Genomic DNA, 25,598 nt, shown 5'->3' with positions numbered 1-25,598 from the left:
TTCGTCGTAGAAGTCAAATTCTCACCACAGCTATTTTAATAAAAAAAAAACATCTGTCAAAACAAGTAAATACACCGCATCGAATTGTTGTTGCATTTCAAATTTCAAAATGGACGTCATGACAAATTACAAATACAACAATGTAAACAAATGGGTGTTGGAGGGTAAAACGTACGAAAGATTCCGGTCTTTATATGGTTTGTCTATGATTTACACGTTATTTTCATTTCACATTTAAATGTCAAATTTTGTATTGATGAAAAAATTTGTGAGTAAAAAGTTTTGTTATTCTCAAATTGTTTGTTAGTAAACAATGATGAGTATTTCGAACAACATTTCAGAACGAGCCTCAGAACTTATCGAATGAACTAAAGGATCTGAAAATGCAAGATACAAACTTTAGCTAAAGATCTATACGAGCTCCAAAAGAACGAATGGGATCTCGTCATTGAGTGGTGTAAAAAAAGTTTCGATACGAACATACAAAAAACTCCCAGTATATCACCACCCACCGTCTCGAATGCGGATAAAATTAAAATATCCAAGTACTTCCTTTCACACAGTGACGATGTTCTATATGGTATGTATTCTCTCAAGATTCAATTTTTTTAAAATTCTTGAAGCGCAAACATTCTCCTATGGATATTTCTTTGACGATGACACCCTTAACCTTCCGATGCCAAGTGGGGTTACCCATCACCCCACTACGTTTTATAAAACCTCAAAAGAATACCTTTCTCAGTTTCTTTTAATGTAAATACTGGATCTTTAATAAATTATAATAATTGATTTTCAGTTCCATTACTGTTTTATTTTTATAAAAGTAGATGGGACGATGAACAACAGCCGATGTAATTCACTAAGGCAAAAAAGCGTTGCCTTTGGAAGATAAATCGATCATTCTTTTTTGTGCTGAGAAGCATATCAGAACAGAAGAAGAGTTATCTAGAAATTATATTATAGAATCAACATAAAACAAAACTTTACAATAAAAATTTATTTTATTTAAAACATTTTCTTCAAATTCAATCCAAAATACTGACTATGACAGAATCGCCATATATTGTGCAACTTATAGGCGAAGTTGAGAATATTCTAAACGATTTCGTGTAGGTCCTTATGGCCGGAGCAGAAAAGGTCAATTCCTAGTTCCAGATTCGTACTAAAATCAGACTTATCCAAAGCGATCACTGAAGCTGTAATGATGGGCTGCAATTTTTCCATGAATATATCTTTGGCTTCTTCCTTTGAGGACTCGCCCGGCTTGTCCAAACACTGAGGATCCTCTTGTTGTTGGCATCGCTTCCTATTAAGGGGCGATAGCCCACTTTTGTGGTTTTATTCACTGGAACAACGATTCCCACATTGTGGAATGTTTTGGCGCAAATTTCCCTAGCTCGCTGGGACTTAGCCTCCACCAGAGATTTTCTTTTATACTTATTCTCCTCCACAAATGAACTTATCGCCTTTCTCAATTCTCCCAAACCCTTATTCTCGACGTTGGCTCAACTTTCCATTACCGCAGCACGAATTTCGACTCGGGGTTTTTATTTGATAGATACATATGTGCAAATAAATAATAACTATAGCAATTTTAGAGCGAGGAAACATTTATTTATAAGTTAAGTCCGAAAAAGAAAATTCTGTTTCTATGACTTAAGTTGTTTCCTAGCTTTAATATTTAAAACATGTTCTATTGAGACGCCAACCTAACTGTAAAAAAATCAGAAGGAAATTCGTGCTGCGGTAATGGAAAGTCGCCAAAGTTTTAGAAAGGTTTTATGTAAAACTTGTGGTTTACAAAAACTTTTGGTTTACCAAAAATGCATGGGAAAACTTGAGTTTTCGATGTAGGTTTTAGGCCAAAACCGTGTTTTCGGTTTGGTGTGAAAAGCCTATAAACTTAATTTAATAAAATCTGTCGATTGCCAGCTTAGATCTAGTGATTTTCAACACCCAAGCTTATGTGGCTTATTATAAAAAAGTCGTCTAATATTGGAAGATTCATAGCGGGCGGCCGCTACAAATAATATTCGTTGTACACATTATGAACGAAGTCTATTTTGGGGTTGTCTTTCTAGTTCAAACAATTTGTGTTTTATAAAAAAAAATAAAAGAACAAATATCTGAAGCTCTATTATCCCATTTTAATAGCTATTGTCTAAGTAAGAGTCGGTATGACTCTTAAGGTATATTAAATAGACACTCTCATTGTTAGAAAGACGACTCTTTTTAAGAGTTTTTTGGCAGGTTCAGACGACATTAGGGACTTAAAGTAAGGAAAAGTTTTTAGTATTTGATTGGCCAGCTACTAACAAATTGCATTCCAATTAAGGGTACTTTATTAGAAAATTGAATGGAAAGTCAAGTCTTCTTATGTCAAAATGTCAGTTAATCATGTTTTTTAAATTCAACTGAAGACCGAACTTCACTAATCTGTTATTTATGTATTTATTAATTATTTTAAAGTCTTCCTTTCATATTGGATTTATTTACATAATACAACTTTTGATGCGCTTGTGTCCTGTGTGAGATGTTTTATTTCTTGAGAAAATAATGTTGGTACTTGTTGCCAGTGAAAATATAGTCAGGTAAAAAAGTATGATAGTACTATAGGTTTTATATACAAAGATTAAACCTGAAAAATTAACTAGCTGCCTTGGTCTGAACCTGGAAATTGTAGGTAGGTATTATTAAAAGAAAAAGTATTTTCTAAATAGGAACATTTACTTATAAGCTATTAAGCTATTATGGTTTTTAAGACTTCAATTGAATTTGAAATAGTGGTAAAAAGTAAATGTATGAAAAGTGTTTGAAAACGAACAACCAACCTCAAGTGTTTTCTAAATGAAGACAAATTAAATGATTTTATTTGACCTTCGCAAAATTTACCTTTCTTATAATCTCTTATATGAATTTTCTTTCTCAAATCAATTATCCCTTCATATCAACTTTATTGTAAACAAAATGATAAGGAGGTAATTAAAAATACTACCAGGTAAGTTTCAACGTATGTATGTATGTATGTATATTCCTAATTATAGGTCATTATTACCCATATCGAAGATCAATAATTTTATTGATGTAAACTGAAAAAGCCGTTTTCGCACAACTCGATAGATTACAAAATGTAGGTGTAGGTACCTGCCTAACTAAAAATACTACTATGAGTGCAAACACACTTACGGCCTTCGAAAGATTATTTTTATTTAGTGATAATACTAATTAACGAACAATAATAATTACAATTAGAGCTTAAGATGCTCAACAATTGCCTAAGCTATATACAGACATACATACATAGATTGGTACACATGTACAAGACAAAAAATAAAAGTATGTAGGTACATACATATATACATACAATGAGGCGAAGTGAATTGGAAATAAATTCCTCATAAGGGGTGTGTGTTTGACGTACATAATTAGAAATGCACTTACTAAAACTTAATTATAATGTGTCTTGAAAAAAAAAATAATTCCCCCTTCTAAACCAATCGCAATTTCTGGCTTAAATTGATATTTTTTCTCAGAGCCTGTTTCTTATGTCAACCGTTAAAAATTAATTATTAAATGTGGTGTCGTTAATTTGATGATTGTTTTATTGCATTCAATTTTTTTTAAATGCTTAATTTATTTATCGATTTGCCCATAAAAAAAGTAAAAGACAATTATTTTTAACTTCGATAAATGTAGTTTAGTTTAGTTTAGTTTATTCTTCAAACAAAGTTACAATAGGTACCTTAGTGATTTCTAGATAATATAATACATACAATTTAAAATTTAAACATAACCACCAACAAAGTTATTTAGAATTAACAATCAATTTTATTTAAATAAATATCTACTAACATTGAAATCAATCATGTTGCAAACAGTATTTGTTTCTCTTAAACACCTGGCTATTGGTTCATTGGAAGCATACACAGTTCTATGACATGGAACATTAAAAAATGTTCCATGTCAAATTAAAAATGGTTCACAGGAACATTAATCCCAATTAGAGCTAAAATTTGTGAACAATCAATATGATTTGCTACTATGTCACGAATGAACATAACCTCTGTATACTTTCTACGAATGTTAAGAGGAAAAATACCGAGTATTTTACACCTCGTTTCATAGGTAGGAAAAATCTATGTCCCATTGAAGTCTTTTCACTACAACTCTCGTAAATCTTTTTTGGATCTTTTCGATTCTAAATGAATGAAGAAAATATGAAGGATTCCAGATTACACTGCAGGATTCAAGATTAGACCTTACAAACGCAAAATATAAACACTTTAAGGTGTGTGGATCGGAAAACTACTTTGAGTTTCGCAATATGAAACCTAACATTGAACTGCCTTTAGCAACTAAAAAATCTATATGCTGTACAAAGTCAAGTTTTTTTTTATCAAAAATCACACCAAGATCTTCTTTAAAGGTTATAACGGACAATGGCATATGATTGATTTTATAGATAAAATTAATTGGACGATGGTTTCGAGAAAACGTTAGGCTTTGGCATTTGGAAATGTTCAAATGTAAACAGTAAACTAAACACCAGTCCGATAAAACATCAAGATCTTGTTGCAGAAGAAAACAATCATGTTCAGATTTTATACAACGAAATACCTTAAGATCATCTGCGTACATCAAGCACTTGAATTTAAAAACATATTAGGAATGTCGTTTGTAAACAACAAAAAAAGAAGAGGACCAAGATGGCTTCCTTGCGGGACACCCGACGTAATATATACCGGTGCAGAAATAAAGTTATTTATACGAACGTACTGAATACGATCCCTTGAGTATGAATTTAGCCATTTAAAAAAGTTTGAGTGAAAACCTACTTTATTTATCTTCATAAGTAAAGCATCATGTTTGACTCTGTCAAAAGCTTTAGAAAAATCAGTATAGACAATCATTGCTTTAAGAGAAGGAGTTAATTTGTCATAGACTAACTTTTCAAAAAATTTGAGGATCGTAGCAATTTTACAAATTGGACGATAGTTTGAAACATCTTGCCTACCGCCTGATTTGTAAATAGGTGTGATTGTTGAACGTTTCCAAGCATTTAGAAACGCGCCATTTGCAAGTGAACGATTAAAAATAATTTTTAAAGGAACAACCAATGCATTCGCACACATTCGTAAAATGATTGGTGAAATTCCGTCAATATCACGTCGCTTATCACCCTTAAGCTTAGACAACGCTAACTCAATCTCAGAAGTGGAAAAACTTAAACTGCCTACATATGTATATTAATAGGAGTATTTGAAGAGTTTATGTTTGTAGAATGAGGTAAATTAGGACAAATGTCTAAATAAACCGACTGAAAATGTTTAGCAAAAAAATTATTCTATTATGAAAGATATACCCACGGGAGTCAAGTGGATGTTTTGCATACCTACTCTTTAGCCAGTCTTACCATTAAAGACTTGTGTACCTATGCACATTTATTTAAGCTCTCGACCATAAGAAATTTTCAAGCTTTAGACATAAAAAGTTTTCATTAGAACTGTGGTTGCAATGCTTTATAGTGGCCTATACATCTTAAGATACCGGAATGGCGATATCAAGGCAACCTAGCCTGAGATCCAATTAGCGCTGTAGTGCGCCGCCGTTTTGATACCAAAAACTCGTTTGACCTGTGATAGAAAGGGAAAGATTTATAGAGAAGCTTTATAGCGATTATGTTAGAGCCATTTTGTCGCATTGAGAAAAAAGATTAGGTCTCTAATCTTTGTCTCGGATAGCTCATCAAGTTCGTGAAAGAATGCTTTTCCAAAGTATTTCATTCTAGTTTTTGCCAAAGCAGGACATTTGCAGAGGAAGTGGATTATCGTTTCACTTTCTCTTTGGTCACTACAGCTACGGCAAAAGGTGTTGTAAGAGATACCCAACTTCTCTGCATGAACTCCTATAGGCCAATGTCCGGTAAAAACCGCAACAATCCTGGCTATGTCTTGCCTTGGCCTGCATAGAAGATCGTTTGTACGGGTTTTGTTATAGGTGGGCCATATCTTCCTAGATATAATGCAGTTGGGTAAATTGCTTCACCTTCGGTTTGATTCAGTTTGGTAGATAGAAAAGATTTTACCCTTCATGTTAACCATTTCCGCAAGTGAGCTATGAAGGGCCGATCCTTGCCTGGCTAGCTCGTCAGCCCGTTCATTTCCCACGATACCATTATGGCCGGAACCCAGATCAGGGTGACACCGAGGTTAATATTCAGGCTCGCAAGCTCATCGCGACAGGATGTGTCCGATTTATTGGTTTTGACAGCAGCCTGACTGTCTGTAAAGATAGCCGCATTTCGGTTTTGGTTTGGGCTTTGTTTACGTATCATGCCTCCCTTTTACTGCCAGCAGTTCAGCCTGAAAAAACGCTAGCAAAGTCAGGAAGCCTAAAGAATTTAGCTACATTTAGGGACTCAGAAAAGATCCCAGAGCCAACTCCGCACTCCATCTTTGAGCCGTCAGTAAAGATGGTTGTGTCGACACGATGTCATCCTCCCAATCTTTTCTGGATGGGAAAATAACCTTAAAACCCTTACTAAGGCTCAAAGTAGGAGTGCAGTAGTCAGTGTCTACCGAGATAATTTCTGAGGGAATCAATTTCGTTGTGTTGCTGTGACCATAAGGTTTTGACAACCAGCTGTTTGATACCTTCGATTTGTAGAAGATCCAAAATAACGTCTAAGGCATCCGTTTGGCAAGTACGCATGGCCCCTGTGGTACCCACGCAAGGTGTTCTCTGAACCTTTATAGCTTATCAATATTATAGGCTTTGCTAAGAAGAGGCCACCATAACACTAACAATATCATTTTATAAAACTGAAGTATAATGTTGAACCCACACCAAATGTTGTATTAAATTAATTAAATTAAACTAGCCTAGTAGTTGATTTTATAGAAATACGCTTTAAACAATATTCTATTTGTTAGAATTTAAAAACCAGCTTAAGTTCCATTAACTGTAGTTTGCCTCTTAGATACCTCCAACAATGCAAATGCATTTCTAAAAACCAGATGAACAAATATTTACAAAACTCTCATAGATTGTTAAACAAGTAACTATAAAGCTTTCAGTAGTTTAAACTATGAATAAAATACTCAAAGATATTTTGTCTATACAAAAAGTTTAAACAAAATATTTATCAAAAAAATTTAACTCGCATTACCATATTTAAGTTAGTGGGCAAAAACAAATTATCATAATAATGACTTTGCCCATGACAATGAAATCTAAAATAATACTCAACTCGTCAAGGTAAAGTGCTACTGCAAAAATATCTTTTTTAATTAATTTAAACAGAGTTTTTTGTTGTATGTAAATTATTAATTTTTATTACGTATACGCCATATTGAATACTATTGTTGCATTTTTATGACTAAGTAAGTGAAAGATTTGCATCTTTCAATGGTGATAAATCAGATTATCTACATTTTATTTGCTTACAAAATAAATAATTTTATTTATAAACTTTTGAAGGCTTTTTAAATAAAATTTGGTAGAATTTAAAGCAGAGGTCTCTCTAAAGAGAGTCACAAAATAATATGCGGAACTCACAATTCGATTGATGACCTTCATGACAATGATAAAGTAATTCCCAGAATGATTTATTTTTTGTGATCAAAATTGATTTCGTTGGGAAAATAATTGGATTTGTAATTTTTATGTTGCTTAAACCGATGTCAGAGTGAATTATTTTAAATACGCATTCAAAAATGAAATTTTAATTTACACATCAAATTTTACTTTAATAATTATTGTTGTTTGAAAAAATAAATAAATTATAGCAAAATCAACTCATCAACTTTGAGTACTTTGTTATAATTGTTAAAATAAAACGTTCCAAAAATCAGCTATATACATACATCAAAAATAAAAATGCAATTAGATTAATTTAAAAAACAAAACATGTAATTAAAACTTCACCATCAATCTAGTGTCATTCAAAAAAACATTTTCGATATTGCTGATGGAGTTTATGTGCTATACTCTCTTTCATTTTGTTGTTGACCTTTATCTGTCAACTTTATGGCTCATATTTTGTTTTACACGTTCATCAGTCAAATCGCGTGATTCAAATGCAGGTGTTTTTTATTTTATTATTGTAATAAGGAACTACAATAATTACCATTCAAATAACATTTTAAATTTAAATTATATACGATTAATTTGTAAGCTGTGAAAAATACAATTTTAAATGGTGGTTTAATTGTTTATACGTATTGTTAATAGTTTTTTTAATTATTTATTATTATTTATATATGTAGATGGAAAGTAGCGCAAATTTCAAACATCATTTAGTGATGACTTTTTGGCTGAGGCTGAAAGTTGAGTATTTTTTTTAATTTTGTATAAATACCAGCTCAGGGCCGGATTTTCTATCATCATTCCTTTTTAAGACCTTGGAAAGATTGATTGATATCCATTTAAGGGCAAGTATCGATACAAGACTTCTGTCTTCGTCTCAACATGCCTCCTGTAAAAGTAAATCGGTGGAAACTTGACATCGGAGGTGCCTTTAACAACGTGGACACATCTGCACTAACATCTCTAAATGTAGATATTTCGCTTCGAGAGTTAATTAGAGATGGCAGAGTAGATTACGCCAGGTAATCTACTCGGTAAACTACGTGTAGTTAATTGGATAACCTACACTTTTGATTTGTTTCATTTCCTACCCTAAATTTGTTACGTGTGCTACCTTCACAAAAAATGTTAAATTTCCAAAAGAATTTTAAAAAACCAGTGAATAAGTAACGACTAACGATTGAAAAACACTGAACTATACATAAGAACCAAATATGTTGCGCAAATGAACTAAATGAAGGAATTCGAAGTTTTATAAAAGAAAAATGCAAATTTAATAATCATCTGTTTTATTTTTGTCGTTCATTTTAAGAGTAAAGTGTACGAGTATATGATATCTATCAATTTTTTTAATGTTCTTGGTTAAGCCTGTTCCGAATTTTCGAGAATTAGTTTTTCACACTTTCACAGTTCTATTTTCGATACGATTTGTCAATTTGGTGGTTGAATGGACATTTCAAACTACGTTTTGACGTCTACCGCTACGTCTGCTACATTTAACTACGTTAACTACATTTAACTACATTCAGAGATGGCAGAAATGCGATTTTTTTTGATTTACTACATTTGTTACGTCTGCTACATAAATAAGGTAGTTAAAGTAGTTTAATGTAGTTAAAGTAGTTAAATGTAGCAGACGTAGCGGTAGACGTCAAAACGTAGTTTGAAATGTCCATTCAACCACCAAATTGACAAATTGCATCGAAAAGATACATTTGTTGCACAACCTGAACCATATGAAGACTTTAGCAGCTACAGATACTGATGAAAAGATAACAACAGATATTAAGCAATTATTGTTTGATAACAATTTCGTCCAGTCCATAGAAGAAGAAATTTATATCTACGATCCAGTCTGCAAACTGATCAACAATTGCCAAGTTTGGAGTTTGGCATCCAGACAGCATCCACGCATATCAAGATATGCTATTCGTTTATTAAGTATTCCAGAACATTCCCAAAAATTATTAAATATACACTATACTCTTAAAATGAACGACAAAAATGAAACAGATGATTATTTAATTTGCATTTTTCTTTTATAAAACTTCGAATTTCTTGATTTAGTTCATTTACGCTACATATTTGGTTCTTATGTATAGTTTAGTGTTTTTCACTAGTTACGTTAGGCGTTACATATTCACTCGGTTTTTTAAATTCTTTTTAAAATTTAACGTTTTTTGTGAAGGTAGCACGCGTAACAATTATAGGGTAGTAAATGAAACAAATCAAACGTGTAGTTTACCCAATAAACTACACGTAGTTTACTGAGTAGATTACCTGACGTAATCTACTTTGCCATCTCTGACTACATTAACTACCTCATTAATGTAGCAGACGTAACAAATGTAGTAAATCAAGAAAAATCGCATTTCTGCCATCTCTGTAAGACGATTCGTTAGAAGAGGGACACCGCAAGGTGGTGTTCTATCCCCTCTCCTCTGGAACCTAGAGGTGAATGAAATCCTAACTAGTCTGGATGCGGATGGTTTTAGAGTGATAGCCCATGTGGACGACGTTGCTATAGCAGTTTCAGGAAAGCATCTTAACATCCAAAAATAACTCTTACAAAATGCCTTTGACAGCCTAATACTTTGGGCTGATCGGTGTGGACTGGGTATTAACCCACACAAAACCGATAAAGTTTTATGTTCGAGGAGATATAAAAATCCATTTGTCAACCCTCACTATATTAAAGGTATCCAATTAAAATACTGAACTGTTTCTCTTTACCACCAAAACTAAAGTACCGCCCTTCACGCTACCTTGACTCTACGGTCAAATCCTATCATTGTCTTCCAGTGCAAAATATTTGGAAGTTATACTCGACTCTAAACTAAACTGGAAACCTAATATTGAAGTACGGGTTAAGAAGGCCTGTGTTGCCTTCTACGCCTGAAGCAAAACTTTCGGCAAAAAGTGGGGACTTCAGTCGAAGATGATTTTATGGACGTAAACTGCTGTAGTACGCCCAATCTTAGCATATGGTTCGATTGTGTGGTGGCCTGCTCTTAGCAAAACCTATAATATTAATAAGCTAAAGAAGGTTCAGAGAACAGCTTGCGTGATCACCACAGGGGCCATGTGTACTTGCCCAACGGACGCCTTCAACGTTATTTTGGATCTTCTACCAGTCGACCCTTTTATTAAATACATAGTTTCCTGCAGCGCTATTAGGCTAAAGGAATCAAACAATTGGTTGTCAAAACCTTATGGTCACAGCAACACAACGAAATTAATTCCTTCAGATATTATCTCTCTTGACACTGACTACTGCACTCCTACTTTGAGCCTTAGTAAGGGTTTTAAGGTTATTTTCCCATCCAGAAAAGATTGGGAGGATGACATCGTGTCGACACAACCATCTTTACTGACGGCTCAAAGATGGAGTGCGGAGTTGGCTCTGGGATCTTTTCTGAGTCCCTAAATGTAGCTAAATTCTTTAGGCTTCCTGACTTTGCTAGCGTTTTTTCAGGCTGAACTGCTGGCAATAAGAGGGAGGCATGATACGTAAACAAAGCCCAAACCAAAACCGAAATGCGGCTATCTTTACAGACAGTCAGGCAGCTGTCAAAACCATTAAATCGGACACATCCTGTCGCGATGAGCTTGCGAGCCTGAATATTAACCTCGGTGTCACCCTGATCTGGGTTCCGGCCATAATGGTATCGTGGGAAATGAACGGCCTGACGAGCTAGCCAGGCAAGGATCGGCCCTTCATAGCTCACTTGCGGAAATGGTTAATATTCCTCTTGGTGCTATGAAGGGTAAAATCTTTTCTATCTACCAAACTGAATCAAACCGAAGGTGGAGCAATTTACCTATCTGCATTATATCTAGGAAGATATGGCCCACATATAATAAAATCCGTACAAACGATCTTCTATGCAGGCCAAGGAAAGTCATAGCCAGGATTATAGGAGTTCATGCGGAGAAGTTGGGTATCTCCTACAACACCTTCTGCCGTAGTTGTAGTGACCAAAGAGAAAGTAAAAAAATAATCCATTTCCTCCGCAAATGTCCTGCTTTGGCAAATATATGAAAATGAAATACTTTGGAAAAGCATTCTTTCACAAACTCTACAGCGCTAATTGGATCTCAGGCTAGATTACCTTGAGATCGCCATTTCTACCCACCTACCACTGCCTGTCCAAGTAGCGGACTATTCAAATGAAACCTTTTAATGAAAAACATTAATCTCCTTTTAGATAGGGTATCTTATATATTATATACCTATACATTTTTAGATATATTATTGAACGAGTTGAATACGTAAATTGAGATAGCTGTCAATAAACAAAAACCATTTTCAGTTGTTCACAAACAAACAAGACTATTGTAAAACAAAGCATATAGAATTTTAATAACTTACACAATTTTTACCGAAAATGATAAAATATTGTAATCAATTTTCTGGTTCCTTTAAATTCAACCATTGGTTCCTTCAGCTGTTCTGTCAGATACATCCCAACTGTTTTGGATCATCTGTCCTTTCACTCTTAAAACATTTACAAAAAGGTAAACGGATACCTCATCCGTCCGAGATTGAACTCAGGCCAAAGTCTAAAAAAGAATTGTATAATCTCTAACTGTCAAAGTTAACAAACCACATCAGCAAAGATGAACTGATGGTGTTTCTTATGAGTAAAATGAACCAATTTATTTTTGATCTAGACCTGTCAAAACACAAATTTCCAATCCATGGGGAAGAATAAATTGATTTAAGACCAAATAAACGGATCTGTATTTTTCAGCAGATTAAAAAATGTTTGCACTTATATATACTAGTTCAATTATAAACAAATGTTTAGCTGGAAATTTGACAGCTCTTCAACACTCGTTAAGACGTAAAGGAAGTTGCAATTATACAATGGGCAAGGCAACTAGTTAGTTTTTTTTTTCAAGTAGAATACATTTCAAACTTAGAACTTTACTTCACTAACATGTACCATCAGTTCATCATACAAAAACTCTCAAAAATATTATTATCTACAAAACACTCCTCATTATTTCAAATTGTAAGGAAATATTACGTACTTCTTTTCCAATCTGACTAGGAACCCCATTACACAAAACATTAAATCGAATTGCGCATAAAATACATACATAAATCATAGAGCAATAAAGTTCAGCTTTCTGAATGGACATGATCAGTTGTCATTTTAACATAAGTTAGAAGGCAATTTTTTGGCAGCTGGCCAATCAGATACTAGGAACTTGATTTACTTTCAATTCCCTTATGTAGCATGAACCTGCCCAATTTCAAAAAAAAAATTGCATAAAAAAAAATAATTTTTAACGGAAATTTGAATTAAATGAAATGAAATTTTAGATTTTACATCAAAAGTAAAATAAATGCAAGTATATTTAACCTTGCTTACTTACTTGGGAGTTTTTTTATACCTTTTGGTAAATATTTACGAACCTCATTCCTGTTGTGACATCCCTCTATCTCCTCGATCGCGCGCTTCTCATGCTCTCTTTTTTTCCGTCTAAGAAGCCGGTGTTATTCTCTCCTCTTCTACTCGTAGAGCTCTCGGAATGATCGGATATCCTGTATACTGGAGAAGTGTCGTGCATCCATCGCAATGTGGTCAATCCGGTTGGCGGTTGATTGATCAGGAGATTTCCATATCCCCTTGTGGATATTAAGATGCGTGAACTGCGTACTAGCTACCAGAACGTCTTGCCCCGCAGCAAGATGGTGTCTTTATCTTTCTCCTCTGTTGGGGCATGCGCGCACATTAGGCTTATGTTGGCGAATTTAGCCTTGATGCGGATTGTCGTGATGCGCTCGCTCACACTGTTTAAACTCAAGACTTTTTGCCTGAGTCTAGTTCCAACAACAAATCCACACCCAAATAGACGCTGTCTTTGTTCTCGGTACCGGTCGCTGTAGTATATATCGCAGTCTTTTAGTTTGCGTTTGCCCGGTCCATCCCATCGCACTTCTTGGATGGCTGTAATTTCTGCCTTGCAGCAGTTTAGGGCTTCCGCTAATTGTTCGGCTGCACGTGGTCTGTTAAGGGACCTAACATTCCACGTACATATCCGAAGTTCGTTGTCCTTATTTCGTTTGCGTGGGTTGTCAACAGTAAATCCTTCCGTATCCGAGGCTTGTTGGTGCTTCGCCACTAAAGGTATTTTTTACGTGGCCAGGAAGTCACCCCGACGGCACAACCCCCAACCTGGAGGGCCAGATCCTTGTAGTATAACTCCAAGGAAGGAGAGCTGGATAAACCTCTTCTTACAGGCCTTGGCTTCGAATATGTCGAAGAAGCCCTGTAAGGTGTTCACTTAGTAGTTCAACCTTACTGGAACTGTAGACGCCACCGTTGATTCCATCTCGAGAATTCGTCCGCTGCCGCCTGGATAAGGAAAGGTGCTTTAGTGGAAACACATCTCCCCCCCTCTCTCGTTTGCTGCCCCCAACAACTTTCCACTGGGGTTGGAACTCAATCTCCAGTTGAGGTACTAGGCACCCGATGTTCACTGCGTGGAGGTGAGAGTAGGAGTTGATAGACAAAGGTGGGTTTTGGGAAAAACCTGTGGACGCTTGTGTCCTCTTGAATGCACATGTCTACCATTTGAACATATGGTATATTTAACCAGTTAATGAAAAACGCCCTGTATTGAAAACGTATCCTTAGAAATTAAAATCAAAGTTTTATTACATTTTATAAAAATTAACTTAAAGTCATAAAGGTTTTCATGTACTTATGTATTTTACATTTGATTGGCGATCTTCCAATTGTACAACAAACCTTTCTATTAACAAGTTTTCTTAAATGTTTTTTTTTTTTTTCACAATTACTCCCATTACTGAGTGGAGGGAGGGTAAATTTTCTGTGAACGAAGTTTTTAATTTATAAAAATAATTTTATTTTCGATGTAAATTTGATAAAATGCAGATTTAAATTCTCTTAAGTTTTATTGGAAAAAATCAATTAATTTTTCAATCTAAAAAAAAACACATTTTGAAATTTTGGTAGGGAATGAAATTTTTAATTTAGTTAAATAATAAAATAATTTGTTCAAAAATACAATGCAATCATTTATACATCAACACCTTCGTTTTGAATTTCGACCTCTCCGTCGATTACGACGATTACGCCCAGAAGCAGATTTTCTCCCATGTCTAGCTGAATTTGATCGTCTTCTGTAGACTTTTCTAGCATAGAAAGCCTAAAATAAATTATTTAAACAAAAAATTTGTTTCAAATGAATCAATTCTAATTTTAGTTTTTTTGTTGGGTCTGTAATAAAGTTCCTACCTGTACAATATATCTGGATTTGACCTTACAACTTAATTTGTGCCATTGTTTGGCTGCTTCCCTTGTTTGCTGAATCGCTGGTTTGCATTTATTTTTCATTCTGTATTCCCTCAGGAAATTCAAAAAAGGATTCCTTGTTACAGGCCCAGATCGGCATCTTGATCTTGAACGTCTGCTCATGGTTCTTATTAATTTGTATCTTTAATTTTTTGTATGTATGTATATTAAACTTTGAATTTTGTTTGAATAAAAAATTGAAATATAATTCAATGATATTCTAGATTTGTTTTAAAATGATTGTGTATTTGTATATTTTTGCTCCAAAAGCTATGAAAACGATTTGCTTCGAAAACACGAGATGATTTTGGTTTGCGTTGCAGAAGCAATACCTGAAATGGTTTGAACATTTTTATTTCATGTTCAATGTCCATTTAGAACCAGCATAAATAAACATTTCAATGATTTTGATAACTTGAGCTTTAAATTGATTATAACAAACGAGGTTTTTTGTTTTTAAAAGTTCTGAAATGTATGAAAACTTTTCATATCAATTTGCTGAAACCCATGTTCTATGTTCTAAATGTTAGGTACAGCATCAGGAGTGGAAAGAACTACCAGAACAACCAGACGGCTAAGAAAATTCTTGAATTTTGTCTGGATATTGGACAAAATTTTAATATTTCAGGAGTTCATCTTACAACTCCGAAGCATGATTCTGTGCGACAAATATTCTTTCGCACTCGTGCCATTAAAAATGTTCTGCAAGACTTGAAATACACCAATCCTCTTATCTAATCCGTTAAACTGTTTAGTTTATATTCGTTTTTAGATTCACATCCTTCTCCTTCCGATGCATTTTAAACCTGGATCCCCCAATGGGGGATTTATTAAACTTGTGAACTATATGCATCAAAAACTCATTTCATCTCCATTCGTTTATTTACCCATTCTCATGTGGCTGAGATGTACAAAGCCTTCAAATCAAGTACTCCTTTTTTTATATTGTACGCGCACTCAATACCTTATGATTCTACACAGTGCGAGTAATTAGGAAGGGATCCTCCCTTTGATTTGAAAGGAGATACCTATGCACATTGGGTTTGAATGCCTGCACATTGTAATGACTGGGAAATATTGAGTATGGTAAAGCATGACTTGAATACCGAGCTCTTTAAAGCAGCTGGAGATAAGTTTGTTAGGAGCATGCACCAACTTGTCTGTAAGATATGGTCGGAAGAAAGCATGCCCGATGAATGGAACCTCAGTATTGTTTGCCCGATCCTGAAAAAAGGATCGGGCACCAACTATAGAGGAATCAGTCTATTTAACATCGCCTATAAAACCTTCTCTGCCGTAATATGTGAACGTCTAAAACCCATCGTCAACAACCTGATAGGCCCACAGTTGATCAAATATTCACATGACGGCATATCCTGGAAAAAACCCAAGAACACCAAATCGACACCCACCATCTTTTCATCGATTTCAAGGCCGCATATGACAGCATATACAGGGACGAGCTGTATAGAGCCATGTCTAGTTTTGGCATACCTGCCAAACTCTTCCGTTTGTGCAGGATGAACATGGTCCATTAAGGTTGGAGACAACTTAACAGAACCTTTCGATGTCAAAAAAGGTTTAAGACAAAGTGATGCGCTGTAATGTGATTTTTTTAACATCGTGCTTGAAAGAATAGTGCAGAGCTCACACGTCAACACTAGAGGCACTATCTTTCAAAAGTCTGTCCAATTACTGGCATATGCTGATGACATTGACATAATCGGAAGATCCAGCGTGATGTCAATGGGGCTTTTGTGAGTATTGAGGCAAAGGCGGCAAAAATAGGTTTAACGGTTAATGAGGGTAAAACAAAGTACATGCTGTCGTCAAAGAAGGACATACAACACCGACGTCTTGGTCATAACGTCACCATCGAAAGACGTAACTTTGAGGTAGTCAAGGACTTCGTCTACCTATAGGCTCCAGCGCTGAGATCAAACGCTGAATAACTTTTGCTAACCTCTGTTTCTATGAAATAAGAAAGCAATTGAGTGGTAAAGTCCTCTCTCGAGGGACCAAAGTGTTTCTATATAAGACCCTTATCATCCCCGTCATGCTATACGGTGCAGAAGCATTGACTATGAAAAAAGCGGATGAAAGCACCTTGGGTCGGTTCGAGAGAAAAGTTCTTCGTGTGATCTACGGTCCCGTATGCATCGAAGGGGAGTGGAGGAGAAGACGTAGACTTAGCCAGAAGGGTAAAATTTCAACGACTAAGATGGCTGGGTCACGTAGAGCGCATGGAAACCAATGCTCCGGCCCGGAAAGTCTTCGAATCCACACCCACAGGATAGCGCAGTAGATGGGCATTCCTAAAAGAACGAGTATTACGGTTGAAATGTTTGAGGGGAGGAATGCAACTGGCTATTTCATTAGAGCATTGCTTATGGAAGTAGCGATAAAATAATGAGAGACATGAAACCTTACGACGGTGCTCGAGAGATGCCAAAGTTTCAGTTAGACAACGGTGACCTATCATTTTTAGAGCTCTCTTTTGAATTCTGTCCAAGAGACTCAAGTGGATTATAGGAGCACCTGCCCAAATACGGGAATTGTACTCAGGTTTTGGACGAATATAGGCTTTATGCATCGTCGGAGAAAACCTAAACATGATGTCAAATATGTGATCACTCCACAACAAGTGGTTTGTAATGCACATACCTAGGACTGATAGCTGTTCAGTCTCCTCGATACAAGTACCACTCATGGATAGTGGGATTGGGGGAGAGTTATGCTTTTGCGACAGTAGACAGCATTGAGTTTTCGAAGCATTAAATTCTACACGGTTTTTGATTCCCCATCGAACAATGCAGTCAAGATCAAAATTAGATGAGCTTATCATACGATGCCGTTGGTAGTCCACATCCGAAGAACAAGGATGAGAATCTAAAAACGAATATGAAAAACCGAGGGTACTGTCATTCGCGAAACAATTCTTACAAGATTAATAGTTTTGGACGGAATCCACAAAAAGCAATAGAACTATAATCAAAACTTTTGCACTATGTTTCATGTATTCCAGGGTTCTATCAAAATAGCCAGTTACATTTCCTCTCACATATTTCTGATTCTGACGAAGTAATCCAACTCTCCTCCGAGGATGCTTACTTGAGTTGGGAAGTACTCTTAAATATAGGTTCTTTTTTTCAGTCGCACATCAAAAATGTGGAGTGCTCTACCTGATTCTGTTCTTCCCTCCTTTATTGATATTTAGAACTGCTCTTAAATTCTTTCCAGTTGTTTTTTGAACATGTTAAGGATACCTATTCATGACCTCTTTAATGCGTGCTAATTATACAAAAGGAAAAACAACTCTACAAGTTGAAGATAAAAATAAAAAACTTATTCACAACAGAAAAAATTGGCCTCAGCTCGATAACATTCATGTGATCAAAAGTTTACCTTCAACACCTGTGGATCATTTTATTGGTTTCCTCATAAGTTTCTGAAACATGTTACCAATCCGTTACCATTTCTGACACCATAAAAATAAAAAACTTTTGTAATTTTTTTTTTTATTTTCTTGAAAAAGTATACATTAATTTTTAGTTTTTCTTTTCGTTTTTTTTTCTTTTAAATACAGAATGCGTGATATTACTTACATGCTAATATTCTACAAAGTTTTTGTTTGTTTAGTTTTTCAAGTTTTTCTTAACTTAAAAAGGAAAACTCATACTCGTTTGGTTGGGTTTGATTTCATAATTAAATTAGTTGTTTTTTTTTTCTCAAAAGTCAATAAGTAATAAGAAGAAATGCATTATAAATCTCAACTCAAGTCCAAAGATACAGAAGAATATCTAATCTATGTTAAGTTAAGACTTAAAAAATAGGTAAACAAAAAAAACAATTTCAATTCATTGCATAGAAAACACTGTTATCTTTTATCAATTGACCTCTCTTCTATAATCTTGTAAGCTTTTTTCATCATGAAGTAGCATATCAAAAAATAAATACTTTAATAGAAGAATAATTAGAAAGAAGAACTAATTTCTTCACTCATTCTTCCTAGAATACGTTGAATTCTGAGCAGAAAACAAACCGCGCATACGAGAACCGAACATCCAACTAGAATTAAAAGTCAATTGAAAAAAGAGCAATAATAATTAGTAAGTTAGGTGTTCATAAGTTGAGACATTTAAAGTAAATTTGTTGTTGTATGTTTTTCTTTCTCCTAATCTGTACTGCCGGCTGCCTGCCGCAGAAGAACGTAGATCTTCTCCTTTATCCATTCCTTGTTGTAGGGAGCGTATGTGTTTGTGGACTTTTGGTAGACCAAACAACTGATGTCCGCCAGTTGGTCCACAAAGTCGAACAACTGACTTATGTCGTATGTGATGGTGGGGGTATTTGGATTGCGACGTTTCAGGTGCTCCTCGTAGATTTTACAAACTCCCTCCATACACTCGTTGACACTCTCATAGTCGCTGTAGGTTCGTGTTTCCGGCCGGAGTCCAGGCTGAACCAGAAGAATCGTATGCGACATTATTGCAATTCGCAATTTTCTCTCAATTCACAACTTCTCGACAAGAATTAACTTGAAAAACATAAACTAATTTACTCGTAGAAGGCGGCTTACGGTGCTTCTTCCTTGGGAAACCACTATTTTAATTTATTTTTACTTTTAGGTTAACCTGAAACAAAAATCGAAAAATAAAACTTTGCATTACAAATGCGAATTTCAATCCTTAATTAATTGTGTTTATTTAGATTTTATCATACTTCAAGGTCTTTCGGGGAGTAATTGATTATTGGGTTGGCACTTTTTGTTTGCTTTTAGTTGATTTATGCACAAAATTTCGTGTGATTTTTATTTAGAAAAAAAAAGTTATTTTAAATTGATGATAAAAATGAAGAAGATAGATTAAGAACAATCTAGCACGGTGTAGTATAACTGTCTCATTTTTTTTCTTACATTTTTATAATGGCGTTTTTCTATTTGTTTCTCATCCCATATTTGTGTGAGAAATCATAACGAATCGTAGCTAACTTCAGTTGGTAGAATTGCGTATTTGTTTTGATTATTTTCATACTGTGACAAACAAAATAATGGACGCTTTAGTTGGTGTTTACACTGACTGATTTTTGTACAATTATGATTTAAAGTTGAATTAATGTGATATGATTTTTTGATTGGGAAATTTATTTTAATAGTGTTAAAAACCTTGCAAGAGATTAAAGAACAAAACAGTTAGTTCAGTAAAAATGTACAATCGCAACAAATTACATCCAAGTAATTGTTTTAACATGCATTTTATCTGTTTCTTTTTGCATAGTAATCAGTTTATTGACAGATTGTGTATACAGGATGGGCCATTTAAAGTTTCTTCTAAATCAAAGCTTTAGCTACTGAATCTGATGAGTGTGTTACAAAGGTACCAAATGTCAATTTTCACATTTTCTCCATACTAAAAGTGCCGAAAAATCATTCCGAATACATTTGCACCTTGGACCTTCAGATGTTGCTTTGAATTTTCATGACCTGACACAAAGCCATGTACACTTCGTGTCACATGAAGAGGGTCAAGCGCCTTTCGGTTTTCTTTGCCTTTAGGTTTTTTGGAAAAATCTAAATGTCGAATAAATGAGGTATGTATTAAGCTTATTATTAAGTTGATAAATACAATTTTCATGAATTGAAGCATTATCTTGATGGAAAGTCGTCGTCGTTATCCATTAAATTATTCAGACAACTTCAGAAAAGCTCGTTCTTTAATAGATTTATAATTGATTGCAGTCATTTTAAAGCTTTTAAAATCCAGTTCCATGGTACCGTAATAGGTGATTGCTCCCCATACCATAACACCGCATCCTTTTCTGTGCTGTTTTTCAACATGATTTCTCTTAAATCATGGAAATAGCAGCTATATTTATCAGATCTGTCCAAGTTAATTTGTTTTTCATCGGAAAAGACGACGGTATGCCCAGCCCGATCCCACCTGATGTGATTTGCTGCAAAGTTAAGGCATTGGCTTTTGCCTGCAGAGTTTAAAGGTGGTTTTTGGGTTGCATATGTTCTGCCTTCTGTATCACTCATGTAAGAGTCAATCTAATAGCATTTACTCCAGCTTTTGCCCTTATTTGACTAATGGGCCTTGAATTTGAAGGAGTTCTCATTATCGCCCCCTTTTTCTGAAATGATATTTCTTTTCTGACTCTTCCTTTGTATTTCTTGCTTTATCTTTCTGAGTCCTTGAGGTAGTTGAATAAAACATTTGAACTTCAAATTTTGCTGGCTAAAAACGAATGGTTTTGCCGAGATACCGGTAAGTTCGAATTTGGCTTATTTTCTCCTTGATTAGACCCTTACTTTTACCCAAAATTCTTGATTCAATAAAATTAATACTCGTACTTAGCTTCCAAAAAATCAGAATATTCTTTTTTTTTATTTGAAACACTCTAATAGAAAATAGAACTTGTCCCTATTTATGTGACGTGAAGAAACAGGTACTTTCTATAAACTTCTTCGAAAAAACGCAAACGAAACTTGTATTTATTAACTTAATCAACAATTTTTGTTTGCAATGTAAACTTAATACATACCTTAGTCATTAAGCACATCAGATAAATATCATCCAAGCAACCTATATATAAATTACAGTTCAAAATCATCAACAAGCTCTTACAAAATTTGAATAACAGAACCTACTTCTTAAAAGACTTATGTACTCTCCCTAATTCAGGACACATCTAAAAATTGCCCTTTTTACCTTTATAAATAAGCTTAAAACATCATAATGTCAACAAATTTAGGCTTGCTTTTGACGTTACAATAATGTTGGACATCTAAAATCATTTCGTAGGCTGTTATATTTTTTATAAAAGCTTCGATTCAATTCAATAAATCGATTGTGGTGATAAGTGAAAATATTATCATCATTTTTTTGTGCAGATGAGAACACAGAGTGTACCCTATGCAACTACAGGATTAAATAAGACGTACTGCACTTCCCAGCAATGTGCCCTATTCTTGCTGCAATCAGAAGAGGACACAGGGGAAAGAGCGTCTTAACTTTAGATGAAGCCAAAGGAATCCTAAAAGAACAAGAGTGGAACGTGTTGAGCAGTTACGTCAAAACAGCGCTTAAATACCGATACCAAATCCGGAACGAAGCCTCCTGAACGCACCTGAAATCCAATCTACAAAACGAACCTGAATCGTGATACAAATTTGTTTAGTCAATTAGCTTAATACAACTTGAAAATATTAAAAATTCTTGTTTAGATTAAACTCTTTCTTCTGGCTGACGGCAAAAGCCAATGCTATAACTGTGAAATTAAAACAAAAACAATGAACAATTAATCTGATAAATAAAATCACATTTTTACTTTACTACTTATCATCATTTTCAATTTGCAATTTCTCTTAAATATTCTCTGACTTTTTTGAATTCACTCCTTAATTTCAATAATACAAATATGGTTTTTAAAAATTTTATGTGCGCAGTGTAACTCATCACAGCCGCTGTAACTGCGTCACATATTTTCCTCTCGACACACAGATGTCGCAATAAACAACAAAAAGGTTTCTCAATTCTTCCGCCACGGCCATGGGCCACCCCATCCATCAGCTGTTTCATTTATCTCATCCAAAAATCAAATCATCTCTCTTCCCTTCACTCAACAACAATACTCACCTGAAAACAACATCCTCCATCTCACTCTCACTCCATGACAAAAAAAAAAACAACATGACATTTCTCATCCACTCCGACTCACCGTTCACCGACTTGAGATAAAATTCCAACAACCCAGACAGCCTCCCTTCAAAATTTTGTTTACATTTTTCGTTTCCGTACAAATTTATTCAAATAACAATAAAAACACATAACATTAAAGTCGCCTTAAATTCATAGTTTAACAACAAAATATCATAAATTAGATTTTATATAATTTAAGGAGAATAAACGACGTTCCACTTGAAAGACAACATTGTCCCATTAACATTTCCCCTGCTTCAGCACAGTTCACTGTTAATTGGACAAACAAGAAAGACATCATCTTAAATTTAAGTATAAATAAATTTCCAACAAGAATATAAATTTTGTAAAAGTGCCGCTCCGCTGCCGCTGCTCATGCTGCCCAGTCCCAATTGTTAGTTGTGATTCTCACACCTGCTTTGTCTGCTTAACCAAACAATGCAGAGCTTTTCCGATGTTTTCATTCAAAACTAAGGTAATTTTTTTTTTGTTGATTTCCCTATAAAACAAAGTGCTTCCTTATTCCGTCCCCAAGCTTTTCCAACCAAGTCTCATGGAGTCAACGAGTGGCTGTCAAAAATAAACCCCATTACCTACCACACGCATTTATACTGATACAAAATACAAAAGAACTTTTCTTGTTTTCTTTATTTGTTGTTGTTGGCTTTTTCTTGGTTTCGCTGCGAAAAATTTCATTGAGCTTTTCCTCATATTTTCTTCTCATCTCATTCCAGATGCCCAATGAGCATGTCACTGCCCTGCGTTGCCTCCTGAATGCTCCCTTCCGTGATATAAATACGCCGGCCATCACAGATCGTGTTGCTCCAGTCAGAGATGTGGTTTTCCTCGACGAGGATGCCAACCACAGTGTTCGTCCTCTGATCTATCGCTCCATATCATCGCCCCAGCCAGCTATACCAGACATAGACACATCATCGACAATCTCTTCAACAGCCACATCAACATCAACATCAACCTCCACGTTTGAAGAAAAGCAATCCGAGAAGCAAAGAAGGTAAGTCTCTGAATATGACTAAGAATGAATTCTCTTTTTCCTTCCCGCTAGTATCAGTGCTAGTGCCAGACAGCGTGAACTCACCTAGTTAGGTCTGATAAGAACACACTACGTCATCCTCTGCCGGCTTATCAGTATCAGTGTCAGTGTCAGTATCAGTTGCTGTTTACTGATTAGGAATCACTAGGCCAATGTAGTTCTTATTGGGTTGGGTCAGTTGGGGGTGATTTCGTCGTGTGTCGTAGACGACCGCCAGGTTTTTATATGTCACGCGCTCATCCTAATCGAAGCCAATGGTAAGCAAAAGCAATAGTTTCAGTTTCAGCTGATAGCGATTGCTGTGGGGTCGCTCTCTGCTCGTTGTCGCTGCCGGTCGCGATACGAATTGCGTAATCTTCTTCGACGTCGTAGTCTGCCAAAACGATAAACAGAATTCCAACGAACGATAAGAGTTTAATGATTCACTCAATTTGGCTCTGTCGATGTGATTAATTATTTATGAGCATTTCGATTATTGGTTTTGATTGAAACACACTCATACGTACGTTTGCTGTCTTCATCGTTGTTGGTTTGAATGAAGAGCAGATGAAAGGACGGAGGGTTTTCGAGCGGAAACAGAAGCGTATTTCTGCTTTTTTGTTTTAAATTATTATTTTTAGTGCATCATAATGACTACGCCAAGCAGTTTATGGTGCCTGCGGATCAGAGTAGCAAGGTCTGTTTTCTCTTCTCTTGTTTTGCTTTTGTTTTTATTTTTTTTTAAATGTATTTTATTTGTTTTTTCTAATGATGTGCACTTGCATGGCTATGGGTATGGGTATGGGTATGGCTAGGCTAGGCTATATGACTGGCACGCATTTGTTTGCTCTCAATCTAACACACACTGTCAGTTAAGGCAGGGGCTGGTGCTGGTGCTAATGCTGGGGATAGGGTTCGAGCAAAAGTGGGGGTGAGTTAGGAAAGTTGGTGGGTGGGTGCTTTGCTTATGTTTGGGGTAAACCACTTGTAGCTTTCGGCATTGAAGAAGTTTGGCCATGAACTTGAACTATATAAAATGCTGATGATTGAGAGGAAAAATATAATATCAACAAGTCGAAGAAAGCAAACATTGTGTTGGCTGGTAGGTTGCTTTGTTGGTGGGTGGGTGGTGGTCTGATGCCAAAAAGGGGAAACTTTATGGGGTGGCGCGGCGTGGCGGTGCGGCGCTATTGTTACTATATTGTTTTTGCTAACGCAGAACTCAGCATGTTGCCATTTGGGATTTAAGTTTTAATTAATTAGATGAAAGCAGACGTTTAGAGGGCGCCGATTACATATTTTTTTTTCATTTTTATTGTTCTTTTTTTTTCAAAACAAATACACACAAGTTATTTTTTATTTGTGTGTGTTCTTGTTGTTGGTTTTGTTGTTGTTGCGTCTGTTGTTCAATTAAAACACTTTCAGCAAATAAAACTGTGAATCAATTGCTGATTGAAAGTAGACAGCAAACTGCTGTGATGGCAAGAATAGAGGATTTTTTGTTTTTATCAATTAGATGAGGTCATTCTAGTCGTCAATCAATTTATTTATTCATTGAGAATGCATTTATTATTGTTTACAAATTTGAATTTTTAAACATTTGGTTTTATTTTTTTATTGGTTATTTTGTTGCTATAAAAAAACAGTTAAAAATAAATGCTGTCACGAAATTTTAATATAAAATCTATAAACGATTTTTGTATCGTTTTAAATATATAAAATATCTATGTACAGCTGTGTTCAAAATAATAGGAGTGCTTTTACAAAACTTGCTCAAGTGTTTCTCTACCGGTAAGTAAAGGGTGATTTTTTTGAGTTTAGGATTTTCATGCATTAGTATTTGACAGATCACGCGGGATTTCAGACATGGTGTCAAAGAGAAAGATGCTCAGTATGCTTTGACATTTCATCATGAATAGACTTACTAACGAGCAACGCTTGCAAATC

General features: G+C 35.1%; 2 protein-coding genes across 2 annotated transcripts in view; one reads left to right on the top strand and one right to left on the bottom strand.

The window, feature by feature from the left end:
- The window catches only part of LOC129947775 (protein MAK16 homolog), a 39,280-nt gene extending 15,796 nt beyond the window's left edge, over positions 1 to 23,484 (top strand). Inside the window, exon 5 of the mRNA XM_056058471.1 lies at positions 23,353 to 23,484. The gene's annotated coding sequence lies outside the window, so the exon portion shown is untranslated. The remainder of the gene's footprint in view (positions 1 to 23,352) is intronic.
- LOC129947777 (enhancer of rudimentary homolog) lies at positions 18,553 to 19,822 on the bottom strand. Its single transcript, XM_056058473.1, has 2 exons — positions 19,641 to 19,822; positions 18,553 to 19,552 (listed from the first exon to the last, which is right to left on the bottom strand). Exon 2 carries the CDS (start codon positions 19,402 to 19,404, stop codon positions 19,093 to 19,095), a length of 312 nt encoding a protein of 103 aa, XP_055914448.1. The 5' UTR covers positions 19,405 to 19,552; positions 19,641 to 19,822; the 3' UTR covers positions 18,553 to 19,092.
- Positions 23,485 to 25,598: the final 2,114 nt, after the last annotated feature.

The sequence above is a fragment of the Eupeodes corollae genome, chromosome 2 (assembly GCF_945859685.1).
Source record: "Eupeodes corollae chromosome 2, idEupCoro1.1, whole genome shotgun sequence".
Lineage (NCBI taxonomy): Eukaryota > Metazoa > Arthropoda > Insecta > Diptera > Syrphidae > Eupeodes > Eupeodes corollae.
Note: the sequence above shows the minus strand (reverse complement) of the source record. Positions and strands in the feature narration are given on the sequence as shown.